Source organism: Giraffa tippelskirchi, chromosome 11, assembly GCF_054371585.1.
Source record: "Giraffa tippelskirchi isolate mGirTip1 chromosome 11, T2T-mGirTip1v1.2.pri, whole genome shotgun sequence".
NCBI lineage: Eukaryota > Metazoa > Chordata > Mammalia > Artiodactyla > Giraffidae > Giraffa > Giraffa tippelskirchi.
In genome coordinates, this window is record NC_137285.1 from 84414539 (window position 1) to 84428594 (window position 14056).

The 14056-nt window shown below is 38.8% G+C and overlaps 1 protein-coding gene across 34 annotated transcripts in view; it reads right to left on the bottom strand.

Annotated features, from left to right (window-relative positions):
* CEP126 (centrosomal protein 126) overlaps positions 1 to 7550 on the bottom strand; it is a 116930-nt gene extending 109380 nt beyond the window's left edge. For 33 of the 34 annotated variants that reach the window (XR_014069884.1, XR_014069883.1, XR_014069885.1 and 30 more), the window contains exons 1-2: positions 7167 to 7550; positions 26 to 145 (exon numbers count right to left, since the gene is read on the bottom strand). Coding sequence is in view for 17 of the 34 variants with exons in the window: in XM_081545966.1 (XP_081402092.1) it covers positions 26 to 145; positions 7167 to 7294 (248 nt within the window). In the remaining 17 variants the exon portion in view is untranslated. Of the gene's footprint in view, positions 1 to 21; positions 146 to 7166 lie in introns of all 34 variants that reach the window. The other variant, XM_081545978.1, reaches the window with a different exon arrangement.
* Between the last annotated feature and the right edge of the window lie 6506 nt (positions 7551 to 14056).

Here is a 14056-nt window from a genome sequence, read left to right on the forward strand (position 1 = left end):
TTTTGAATAAAATACAATTACTTACTTTTTTCTCCGGTTTGACTCCACAAAATATTTACGTGCTCGATTTCGACATATTTTTTGTTGCTGCAGTAATATTTGGCGCTCTTCTTCTAAATTTTTCTCAAAATGAATTTTCATATCTCTAATGACAGCATAAAGTTAAGGACAGTGGTTTACATCTTTAATGGATGAGTGTCAGTGCTATCTGATAAATATAATTACAGCCTCACACTAGTGATGTAATGATTTTTTGTGGAATAATTAGTATGTGTACACATTAGTGTTAGTGTATGACTGGCAGATGTTTTATTTTTTCTTGACTTGATATTAGAACTGAAGGTACATCTCATTTTCTTTGAGGAAAAACTAATTACTTTTATACATCATGAGCCCAGATAAGGAGAATGTCTATCTTCTCTTTTTTCATTATACAGATATTTGAGTACTTATTAACAAGTTACTATCTTAGGAATGTTGGGCTTCCCATGTGGTGCTAGTGGTAAAGAATCTGCCTGCCAGTACAGGTAGATGTAAGAGACCTGGGTTTGACCCCTGGGTCGGGAAGATCCCCTGGAGAAGGAAATGGCAACCCACTCCAGCATTCTTGCCTGGAGAATCCCACGGACAGAGCCTGGCAGGTTGCAGTCCATAGGCCTGCACAGAGTCAGACACAACTGAAGTGACTTAACACACACGCACATCTTAGGAATGTATATAGAAAAATGAAAGAAGGTTACATTTCACTAATAGAAAGTAGATGGGTTAAATGTTTCAGTCGATACTTTAATTCACATTATGAAAGTCATATTCAAATAGTAAAAATCAGGTAGCAATATAACTGGGAAAATTGGTGATTTACCCATAAGTTATAAAACAAACCATCAGGAAAACCATACATAGCAATGTTTACCAGAAGTCTGCCAGATAAAGAATATTTTAGTTATCTAAATCATCCATTCATTTGAAATTTACTTCTTTAAATAAGTTGCTATGGTTAACTGATGTCTCTATTTAATTAGCTACATTTCAACTGGCATTACTGAATGCCTTTATTAAGTTTACCATAGTATTTTTCTGTTTTTAATGATTTTGAAGTTTTAAGAAGTAGTCATTGAACTACCATTTCTAGTACCTCATCATTAGATGTAGATGTATACAAGAATGTATTGAAGTTATATATTGCGGGCATGTCTAGTTGTCTTTTTAGAAAAAACTGTGTTCAAATCAGCCCCCCCAAATAAAGATTTGAAATTCTCTTTAAGAGGTCTATTTAATCAAAATTTTCATAAGATATAAATATTAGTGGTAAAACAATATATTAAATAATAAATTATGCATTACATAACTGTTAGTTCAAAATGTCTTAATTTTAGGATCCTACAGTGTTTCAGCATCAACATAGTAAAAAAAACTATTCAATACTATATATTTCAAAACAATCACATTTATTTGAATGTTTTAGTCATTTGAAACTTTGCTAATGGGAGCTTTCAATTATGTTGCTATTTATCTATTTTTATGCCTTTGGCCATAATTACTTTGCTATAAAATTTTGCACCTCACCATAAACAAATATGCACACATGATATTTTTACTTAATGTTTCTTTTGAAGGATTTATAAAATTGAAACAAAAAAAAAGGACAGAATCTGGTTCTTTGTTAGCATGGAAAAAGCTAAAGATTTAGCTTGTTCTTCCAATAGAGTCATTTATTAGGAGTCAGACTTAAACAAGATGCTAACTACTAAGTCTTGAGAGTCCCTTGGACTGCAAGGAGATCCAACCAGTCCATCCTAAAGGAGATCAGTCCTAGGTGTTCATTGGAAGGACTGATGTTGAAGCTGAAACTCCAATACTTTGGCCACCTCATGCAAAGAGTTGACTCATTGGAAAAGACCCTAATGCTGGGTAGGATTGGGGGCAGGAGGAGAAGGGGACAACAGAGGATGAGATGGTTGGATGGCATCACTGACTCGATGGACATGGGTTTGGGTGGACTCCGGGAGCTGGTGATGGACAGAGAGGCCTGGTGTGCTGCAGTTCATGGGGTCTCAGGGAGTAGGACACGACTGAGCGACCGAACTGAACTGAACTGAACTACTAAGTCACAAGATCGCAGTGGAGGAAAGTGCAACTTCCTTTCAGGGTACCCAAGAGGAACACTGTTGGGTGGGAGGAAAGGGAGAAGTTGCTTCAGTTCAGGTGAGAAATATGAAGGAGTATGATGCACGTGGAAATAATTGTGTTCAGTGTTTTAACATGCTTGTGGTCCCACCACAAGAACATTAAGAAAATCACCAATGTAATGTTTTTAATAATGTTCTGACAACTATATATTGTTAGACTTAATTAAATCTCTCTCTACATATATACATATGGATAATATATATATATAATACTGCCTGCTGAGTTATAAAAAATGCTTTGCCTCTGCATCTCTTCAAAGTATGGTATTCAAATTTAAAAAATATTAAATGGCTGGTTAAACTTTTATTTTTCATACAAGCTGTACTGTAAAGATACTTCCATAAGAACCACAGTTAAATACTTGTTCAAAGAAAGGTTACTTATAAAAAAAAAACCCAACCAACAACAAACTCAAGAAAATTATAGGTTGTAGTACTGGGTAAGTAATACATAATGACTGTAACTTAAAAGCATAGCCTAATATACCCCACCTCATCCTCTCCCAATATAGTCTTTTTCTAATTGTAGCTCATTTAGGTTGTTTCAAATATTGTCCCACCACTAATAACTATGAATCATATAACCAGTATTCTTGTCAAATTATTAGAGCTATCCTGATTCTTTTTCTTCTCTGTGCCTTCTTCTACAGCCTTGATTCAGATGCTCTAAATCCCTTGCCCAGACCGCTTCAGTAGTTTTCCAACTCATCACATTACTCCTAAACTTGTCATCCTCCATTTGAACGTCCACAAAACCAGCTAAACACAAATCTCACTAGGTCTCTCCTTCTTTGCTGTTCTCCACAATCTCCCTGTTACCTTCATGATAACATTATAAATTTCTTGGAATATAAGGCATTCTATAATCTGGTCTTTTTTTTCAGCTTCATTTTTTAACACTTCCCTATATGGACTCCTAGCCCAGTCACACTATCACACTAAGATACTTATTAATAGAACACGCCATGATGTAGTATGCCATTATATTTTGGTACATGCTGGCTAACTCTACCCATCCTTTCAGGGACACCTCAAACAATTCCTACCCTGTGAGGCTTTTTCTAACTCTCACTGGACGATATGACACTCTCATGGGTACATCATGTGTGTCTCCTCTACATTTCTATAATATGCCTGGCATGGTGCTTAGAATATGGCAATTGCTTAATAAAAGCTTGCTGAATGATTTCCTTGGAGAAAATTCTCAGCAGATAAACTAAGACAAAAGGTATATATATTTTTATAGCTTTCAGTGTCTCACAAATTGATTTCCAAAAGGGTTATATAAATTTACATGTCATTAGAAATATATGAATATGAGTTATAACCTCATGAGTATAAGGCAGTATTTTAAAAAAAGAAAGATCATGTGAAAAGTCATGTTTTAGTATGTATGCATTAGCAAAACAGAATAATTGTCTTATTTTACACTAATTTTTATTTTCCTCTTTGGTGAATTGTTAGTTCAGAGTCACTGGCCATTTATCTATTGAAAACTTCATTTAAAAAAATCAATTTCAGTAAATTCAATAGAGATAGTGTAAATATTAACCTTCTATCATAGTTACTAAAGTATTTTCTCTGGATAATTCATTTTATTTAATTATACAATTTCCCCTTACACTAAAGTTTAGATTAACGAGTTACCTTTGAAATATCTTGCTTTTCAAAAGGTAAAGTTACTATACCTTCAAGTTATGAAAAAATGTGAAAATCTATTTTCTGTCCATTGTCCTTTACAAATTTTTATTTATTTTTTATGAGCCACCTCATGGCTCAGACGGTAAAGAATCTTCCTGCAATGCAGGAGACCTGGGTTTGATTCCTGGGTAGGGAAGATTCCCTGGAGAAGGGCATGGCAACCCATTCCAGTATTCTTGCCTGGAGAATTTCATGGACTGAGAAGCCTGATGGGACTACAGTCCATGCCTTTTTTTTTTTTAATCAGTTCAAGTATATTTTGGAATGAAGTAAAAAGTGTAACTCAAGGTAGAGACAGGGAATTTAGACTACTCTTTTTTTTTAGGAGTTTGAATAAGGAGACAGGAGATATTAAAACAAAGTTATGAGAGTTTTTGTGATCAAAAGGTTTTATTGTAAGGATAGTCAAGACCAGAGGGTGTTTATAGGCTGTAGGGAAAGAAGGCTATCAGAGAAAAGCTGAAAGTAAATTGTAATAGAGAGTTAGCATAATTTACAATCCAGGGTTACTGAGAAGACAGGTGATGAAAACAGGGCATAAGTGAATGGATTCACCTTCTACAGTAAAAGTGATATCCCATCAGTGAGCCTGGAAAAAGACAGGGTAGGAGAATCCCAGGGACGGGGGAGCCTGGTGGGCTGCCGTCTACGGGGTCGCACAGAGTCGGGCACGCCTGAAGCGACTCAGCAGCAGCAGCAGGGGACTGAGGTTGGTGATGGGAGTAGGATGGTTTGTGTTGTTTGTTGTGAGGGACCTGAGGGAGTTTATGCATCCATTCTCTTATGAAATAGTAAGACAGGCTACTAAGAGTGAGGGGAGGTGATCAAGATCTGGCATAGAAACTAATTTAAAAGGAACAAGGCAGAATTCTGTTCTTGTTCTGGTGAAGCTGAGAACAATCAAACCACTGCAGTTTTGTGACTTTTCTCTGACAGATTTTTTATTATTGAGTGAAGGAGTAGAAATATAGGGTTGTAGTAGTTACTGGATGGTTGAGAAAGAAGAACAGGAGTGCAAAGAAACAAGGATGTTATTGAGAGAATATGTGTAGATAATTAAAAACAGGGTGAAACTGGGTAAGGAATAAAGAAAGAGAGGCAAGGTGGATGCTAGGATAAAATGGAAGGGGAAAAGACTGGGGATACTTGTGAGAAAAAACAGGCATAGCGTGAAGGGGACATGCGAGACCTTCACTTCTTTTTTTTTAAAACAAATTTTATTCTACTTCTATTTGGATTGTTTTAAGAAATTGAAATTATAGAATTTCATCTAATTTTAATTAGATGAACTTCATGAAGTTTTGTTCTTCTATAGCCTTTAGAGTTAGGAAATTCTGACCTGAGTGAGAGAAATATAGCCTCTGAGTACTGAATTCATATTTAGAAGTCACATGTAGAAATTTTACCAAGCCACTTCTTATTTTAAGTCTACAGTTCATTTTTTAAAATTTAGTTATTAATTTAATAAATCTGTAGATCTACTCTGTACCAGGTATCCAATATGAAACATTACAGACACTGAGAACATACAAAATGACACAAGTGCTTAAGTGTTTCTCCAACTAGTAACAATGATATTCTTTATTTACTAGCAAATATATATATATAAACTAGGAAAAAATGTAATTATATATAATACATATAGAGGCATATATGTACTTATATATATATATATACACACATACTAGCGAAAGTTGTTGGATTTTAGCAAAGCCTCAGGGTATCTATTGAAATGATCATTTACAATTTTCTTAACTTTAACTATATATTTAGTATTTAAGTATATTTTTAGTAATACATTTCTTTATAGGAAACCGACATTATAATTCTGGAATTATATCTATTTGGTTTTGTTCATATGAAGTACTGCCAAATTTATTTTACAACTTTTTCCTTTGTTGTATCAAATTCATATCTTAAAAATTTTTAAATATTAAGTCTATGATCATTTCACTAATGAAAATGATGGAAAGATACACCTTGTCAATGAGCCACTTACAGTGCTTCCCTATTTTCTGATTTACAGATAAATCTGGGTCAGTGTAATAGGAGTTCAGGGTTCAAGTAAACACAATGTCAAGGGGACAGAATCAAATCCATACAGAAAGCAATCTGGTTTATTTCAGATTATACCTTGAGTCAGGACAGTTTTGAGGAGCAGCAAGGCCAAACGCCAAAGTGAATGGAGTTAATAATGAATAGATGAAAAGAATTAGAAGCTGCCATTGCAGGTTAGCATTCTGAAAAGTCAACTAAAGGAAGAAAAGATGGGATAAAAGCTTGAGGAAGCATGATCAGAAGAGGGATATTTACCATTATTTAAGCTTTATATGTACCTGTCTTCCTCACTAGAGTTGTATTCCAGGCACCTAGCCAAAAGAGAAGACACTAAATGAAAATTGCTTGTTGACTTGCTTTTAAAAGTGCAACTCCCAGAACCGGGAAGACAATAAGAAAGTGGGGGTTAATTTGAAAAGCAGAGACTCTGACAAGAATGAAGATGATTACACAGCATCATCACTACCAACCAAGTCCTCTGAGAATACAAAGGTTACACTCTAATTATCATAACATTCTCTGAAGGAATAAACATGGTTTACATATTCTGAAAACAGAACTCTTTAACACTTTCAATTTTCTACAATGCAACCAATAATAATGTCAAAAGTGGGCTACACCAATTCTTAGGGACAAGTTAGTGATAAGCCAGTGTGGAAGGCTCCAGGTCCTTTGCTTCTCATTTTCTGTCTGTTGTCTCTCTGACAACAGACTGGGCAGAGGATGGAAAACAAAACAAATTAACCAACTATGTTAGGCTTTAGCAGCTCTGTAAAATAAGTGAAGCGTTAGGTTAACTGTTAAGACGGACTATTTCAGGGGACCACAACATTTTATTCACTTGCGGCATTCTTTTCTCCAAGCAGCATGAATTATCAGGAGATGGATAATATGAAGTAAAGAACATAATGGCCTAACTCTACAAGAAAACAATCCCCACAGAACACGTTTACCTATTTGAAAACTCATTAAAATAAATTACCGCAAAGCTGAAAACGGGTGAGATAACAAGGTGGCCCGGAAAGTGGTCCTAGAATAGGAGAAGACGGTATTTTAGGTTTAAGGGGAGCAGCGACAGTTGCTGAAGCAAATACTTGCATTAAGATGACTGGCTGGTTTTTCTCATCTCGCATCGGTGATAATGGGAACAGAACCGAAAAAAGATGGGGCTCCCCACTTCCAACACCGCCACCCAGGCAACCAAGGCTGGAAGGATACAGGTAGGCGCCAGGTCGGTGACGCCCGCCGCTCAAGCGAGGGCTGAGGGGGGCTTTGACGTGGGTGTCCGAGGATTCAGTGCCCAGTTCCGCGACAGCGCTCCGGGCTCCAGGCCTCCTGGTCAGCATCCTTCACCTCAGCGCCGCCTCCCGGCTAGCCCCCAGAGCCTCCCTCATGGCAGCTCCCGCTGCCTCCTCCGGCCCTCCCAGCACTCCGTCTCTCAAGCCTCACGTCACTGCGGCGGGAAAGTTGGCCGCCGCAGCTCCGGTTCCCGCACAGCGGCGCTCTCGGCTGTGGTGTCGACGGCAGCTGCCGCAGCGGCGACCTTGCCTGGAAACGGCAGAGGTGGCGAAGCCGCCGCCATGTTGACAAGCAACCGACGCCGCGTCCTTCGCGACGGCGACCAGGGTGTGGGGGCGGGGCCCTGGAGGCAGCCAATAGGAGGCGCGGACCCCTCCCCTGGTGTCCCGCCTCCCGCCCCCCGGAATTGCCTGCGGGCGGCGGCCAGGAAGCTTGCAACCTCGGGGACCCGCGTCCTCTCAGGAGGGCGTGCTAACTTGTGCCTCGGAACCCGACTCCGTTCCACCTCGCTTTTATGAGGCGGTTTTCGTGGAGGTACTAAGAGTGATGAAAGACAATGAGATGCGAAAATCCCCAGATACTGGCAAAAGCCACCTTGGGGACGCTGAAATAATTTCCTCGGGGGTAATTCAGGGTAGGATTTGTTGTTTAACTACCGAGTGCTGTGGTGTGGTTGAAGTTATGTCTTTCTGGAGCATCACTGTCCCCAACCACCATCTCTTTTAAAAAGCTTTGTGGAGTGGAAATTTCCTTTCTCTGCATTCCATCACTCCCTCCCCGAAGCTTCTGCCATTCCGTCTGCAAGTCATCTTCCTTGCCATTTCCCTACTTATAAGGTCTAAATTTCAAAGGCTTTTAATGGTGCCAGCCTTGTTGCCAGATTCTGGAAATAGACCATCAAAGCATCGGCGGCCAGGAAAGTAGTGCAGATTTAATTTAGTAATCTCCTGGGAAGACATGCCAAAAGAGATCATCATATTGAAACTGTTTCAGGAGGTATGGAAAATTGAATGGATTTTTGAGCCATCAGTTCAGAAGTTTTGCAAGTAAAAAATTTGAAAAAAGGCTGAAACTTTTTGTTGGAGTTCATTGCAAAAACACTTGTGAGTTCTGAGTATATTTCGGCGTTGTGTGTGTGTGTGTGTATGTGTGTGTGTAAAAACCTCCCATATTGAAGCAGAAAGTACAAACCAAATGAAACACCATTCAAATGCCTATGCCTTTGTGAATCAATTTGTTCATTTTTAGAGTTCAAAATAATAAACTTTTCCAGTTGAAGCTATTTAAAACAGAGTTTTTGCAAAGTTGGATGCAATGATTCAAACTGGAATGTGTTTTGATTAAAAGTGCCACAACAAATCGAATTTTGACTTAAAACACAAAGCACATAAGCCCCCTTCAGGACCATGCCAAGAGGGTACAATATGTAATCTTGGCAAAGAAAGGCTAACTGTGTACACTAGGAGGATTAGCTATCTTTGCAAATTTTTAACTGACTTAGTCACAGGAATTTACATTGATTCTCTTCCCACTGGCTATCATCACGATATCATCATGATGTTTCTCTAGAGCCAATTTGAGAGAGGGTAAGCAATGTAGGGTAGTCTCCCCTGGTGGCTCAGTGGTAAAGAATCCACCTGGAATGCAGGAGCATCAGGAGATGGGGGTTCAATCCCTGGGTCGGGAAGATCCCCTGGAGGAGGGCATGCAACTCACACCAGTATTCTTGCCTGGGAAGTCTCATGGACAGAGGAGCCTGGTGGGCTACAGCCCATAGGGTAGCAAAGAGTCAGACACGACTGGAGCGACTTAGCAGGCAAGCAATGTAGGTCAGTAAAATGCAAAGAAAAGTGAGTGCTTGCTGTTTGAAGTATTTGGGCATGGTTCAGTTCAGTCGCTCAATTGTGTCTGACTCTCTGCGACCCCATGAATTGCAGCACGCCAGGCCTCTCTGTCCATCACCAACTCCCGAAGTCTACCCAGACCCATGTCCATCGAGTCGGTGATGCCATCCAACCATCTCATCCTCTGTCGTCCCCTTCTCCTCCTGCCCCCAATCCTACCCAGCATCAGGGTCTTTTCCAATGAGTCAACCCTTCGCATGAGGTGGCCAAAGTATTGGAGTTTCAGCTTCAACATCAGACCTTCCAATGAACACCCAGGATTGATCTCTTTTAGGATGGATTGATTGGATCTCCTTGCAGTCCAAGGGACTCTCAAGAGTCTTCTCCAACACCACAGTTCAAAAGCATCAATTCTTCGGTGCTCAGCTTTCTTCACCGTCCAACTCTCACATCCATACATGACCACTGGAAAAACCATAGCCTTGACTAGATGGACTTTTGTGCATGGTTAGCCTTCCTGAAAGTCTAGTTTTTGCTATATTATTAGTTTTGTATCTCATCACTTCTAGGCACCTTATTGCTTTGTCACATGGTGTATTAGCATTAAGAAGTATAATTTGGTTTCTTAGTTGCCTACAAATCCTTGCCCATATAATCATTCTTCATTCAAATGTTGCTTTACAATGATACTCAAGAAGGAAAGAAAATTTGAACACAATGTTACCAATTTTTTAAAAAATCACAGAATTTTTTGATCTTTAAATTATTTCCTTCTTCAAAATGTTAAGCAGGCTTTTCACCTTTTAAGTTGCACAGTCCTTTATTAAGTTGCATAGATTCTAGAAAAACCTTTAAGTTTAAATATTTGGATAATAGATAATTTTAAGCATTTATAAGCTTTATCTTTTGGCAGGAAAGATAAGTATGATTTAGCAATAACAAATAGTATTGCTCTAAAAATCTCTAATATCTGCTGGATCATAGAAAAAGCAAGAGAGTTCCAGAAAAACATCTACTTCTGCTTTATTGACTTTGCCAAAGCCTTTGACTGTGTGGATCACAATAAACTGTGGAAAATTCTGAAAGAGATGGGAATACCAGACCACCTGACCTGCCTCTTGAGAAATCTGTATGCAAAACTGGACATGGAACAACAGATTGGTTCCAAATAGGAAAAAGAGTACGTCAAGGCTGTATATTGTCATCCTGCTTATTTAACTTATATGCAGAGTACATCATGAGAAACGCTGGGCTGGAGGAAACACAAGCTGGAATCAAGATTGCTGAGAGAAATATCAATAACCTCAGATATGCAGATGACACCACCCTTATGGCAGAAAGTGAAGAAGAACTAAAGAGCCTCTTGATGAAAGTGAACGAGGAGAGTGAAAAAGTTGGCTTAAAGCTCAACATTCAGAAAACTAAGATCATGGCATCTGGTCCCATCACTTCATGGCAAGTAGATGGGGAAACAGTGGCAACAGTGGCTGACTTTATTTTGGGGGGCTCCAAAATCACTGTGGATGGTGATTGCAGCCATGAAATAAAAAGATGCTTGCTCCTTGGAAGAAAAGCTATGACCAACCTAGACAGCATATTGAAAAGCAGAGACATTACTTTGCCAACGAAGGTCCATCTAGTCAGTGCTATGGTTTTTCCAGTAGTTATGTATGGATGTGAGAGTTGGACTATAAAGAAAGCTGAGCACCAAAGAATTGATGCTTTTGAACTGTGGTGTTGGAGAAGACTCTTGAGAGTCCCTTGGACTGCAAGGAGAGCCAACCAGTCCACCCTAAAGGAAATCAGTCCTAAATGTTCATTGGAAGGACTGATGTTGAAGCTGAAACTCCGATACTTTGGCCACCTGATGCGAAGAGCTGACTCATTGGAAAAGGGACCCTGATGCTGGGAAAGATTGAAGGCGAGAGGAGAAGGGAATGACAGAGGATGAGATGGTTGGATGTGATCGCTGACCCAATGGACATGAATTTGAGTAAACTCCCAGAGTTGGTGATGGACAGGGAGGCCTGGCATGCTCCGGTCCATGAGGTCGCAAAGAGTCTGACACGACTGAGCGACTGAACTGAACTGAACTAAAAAATCTCTATATTTTGTTAAAAGAGTTAAGTGAATTAAATACAATGATTACTTTTTCACGTCAAAAACCATGAAGTAATTCATTCTTTTATTAAGGAGATAAATATTGACTACTTACTATGTGCCAAGAACTCTCTAGTGGTGGGATACAGCAGTGAGCAAAGCTTCAAAGTTCTTGTGCTCTTTAAGCTTGCATTTGTTTTTCTTTCTTACTAGAATATATTAGGTAGTGAAAAGTACTCTGAGGAAGAATGGAGTAGTGTAGAGGGATAGAGAACTGAAGTCAGTTCTATTTTAGATAAGGTGCTCAGGGAAAGCCTCCAAAAATGGGAAGTTTGGGAAGAGGTCTGAATGAAGAAAGAAGGTTGCCACTCAAATATCTGGATGAAGGATGTTGTTCAGAAGCAGTGGGGTCTTTATGTACAAAAGGCTCGGAGGGCAGAATTTTAGTTGATGTATTCAAGGAACAACGAGAAGACCACTGTATCCAGAACAGAGTGAGGTAGGGGAAGTGTGCTAGGACATGAAATTAAAGCAGTGTACGGGGGATGTCCTTCCAATGTGAAGGACATCTTATGTACTTCCTTACGTAGTACCTGAGAAATTAATATAAAATCCAACTTCCAATGGAGGGAAAGCCATTGGAGAATTTTGAGTAGGAGAGTTTAAGACCTAATTTAATCTTTCAAAAGGATCACTCTAGTGGCTGTGGAGGAGAAGTCAATGGCACCCCACTCCAGTACTCTTGCCTGGAAAATTCCATGGACGGAGGAGCCTAGTAGGCTGCAGTCCATGGGGTCGCTAAGAGTCGGACACAACTGAGCGACTTCACTTTCACTTTTCCCTTTCATACACTGGAGAAGGAAATGGCAACCCACTCCAGTATTCTTGCCTGGAGAATCCCAGGGACGGGGGAGCCTGGTGGGCTACTGTCTATGGGGTCGCACAGAGTCGGACACAACTGCAGCGACTTAGCAGCAGCAGCAGCAGCAGTGGCTGTGGGGAAACTAGTCTATAGTTGATAACACTAGAAACAATGAGACCAGATTGGATGTTGTTATGGTAGGTTGGATGAGAGATTATGGAGGCTTGGACGAGGATGGTAGTCAAAGAGGTAGTGAGAAGTTTTCAAAATTTTAACCTGAGTCTTTAAGATGTGTTGATGCATGGTTGTGGCAAGTGAGTGGAATTTTTTTAAAAGAAGAGTCAATGTGACTCTCCGATATGGGACTGGAAACAACTACATAAAGAATATTGCCAATTACTAAAGTAGGTTGAGTGTGGGAGAAGGAATAAGATTTAGGTTTCAAGTATGTTAAGTATGAGGTGCCTATTAGATACGTGACTTCATTAACATGGTTTCAGAAATTGTTAATGATGTTCTATTTACAAAAGAAAATATAGTAACCACTTTATGTTTATAAAACATGTTCACATAGTAATCTAACTTGGATACTGTCATAACCTTGTGAATTATGTGAGGCAGCGTGTGATGGACAATTTCTTGAGCTTTCAGTTTCTTCTTGGCTGAGGTTATTTTTTTCTTCTACTGAAGTGTTTTCTTGCTGAGGCTATTACTTTTTCTGCTGAAGTATTTTCTTGCTCAAGTAAGAATTTCCTGAATTTGTCTGTGGGCAAGCTGTGAAAGAACAAAGTATTTTAACATCTGGCTGGTTTAAAATTACTAAAGTTCTGCCATCTTCTTTTCAATTTTATAAGACTTCAACTAGAAATTTAAGATTAAAGATTAATACTCAAAAATAATGATTATAAAAGTAACAGTGATACCACCTAACACTTGAATACTTGTCATTTCTCTTGCACTGTGCCTAGTGCTTACAAACATTAAATAATTGAATCCACACTACAAAGAAAGTGAGCTGTCATGATATTAGGTTAAGTATGTCCAAGTTTCCAGAGCAAGGGAGTGGTGAATCAAGATTCATCCAAGAATTCTAGTACCAGAGCCAGCACTCTCAACCACCCCACATTGTCTCTTGGGAGAAACTCAGAAATTTTCAGTAGAATAAGAGATGAGAGTGCTTGCATTTAAGTAGTGGGTAGTGAGGACGTAAAGTAAGAAAATAATCTAAGCTATTACTTCCTTAATTACTATCTTAGTGCCTAGACCATACCACTCACTATGCAAGTGCCATAAAAACTGTCATCTCTACCCTGTGGTTCTTGGGCTAGGAATGGAAATGGAGGTAATAATACCTTGAATAGGAAACAAAACTCAGGAAAGTCTTAATTTTAGGGTAATGAAGACTTAGGTATGTTTCTATAGGGAAAAGAAGGAGCCACTATCATGGAGAATTTGAAAATTCATCAAAGACATTGATGTATCAACTTTCAGAGAGTAGTGATTTTCATTAACAACAGTGCCCTTATATTCACAACTGTTGAAGTTTTAACACTATTGATGTAAAACATACAACTCAGTTAGAGTCCTAGGAGTTTGGTTGAGGTGGTTAATCTGACCATCATTGACAGCTACATTCAGTTGTAAGAATGTTTTAAGTCTGAATTATTTGCTCTGGGTGTCCACACTGATTAAATTTCTACTTAGTATTTTGTAGAACTAGTTTTAATGTATTAGTCTTCCACTCCATCATTTAAGTAGAAACTTAACTTCTATTTTCTTACTATTTTTATGCAAACTGGTTCACAGTAAAAGAGTTACACATTATCAAAAGCATTTTTTTCCTAAGGAAAAAAATTCCTGGCTCATAAAACTTGGATAATTCTATAAATTCTTGGTTGCTTGCTTGATTTAGTGAGCTAGCTGGCCAGCTATTGCTTATATTCCAAAAGCATGAATTTACAATGCAGACATGTAGTGATAAAAAAGGGTTTGTATAACTTAGA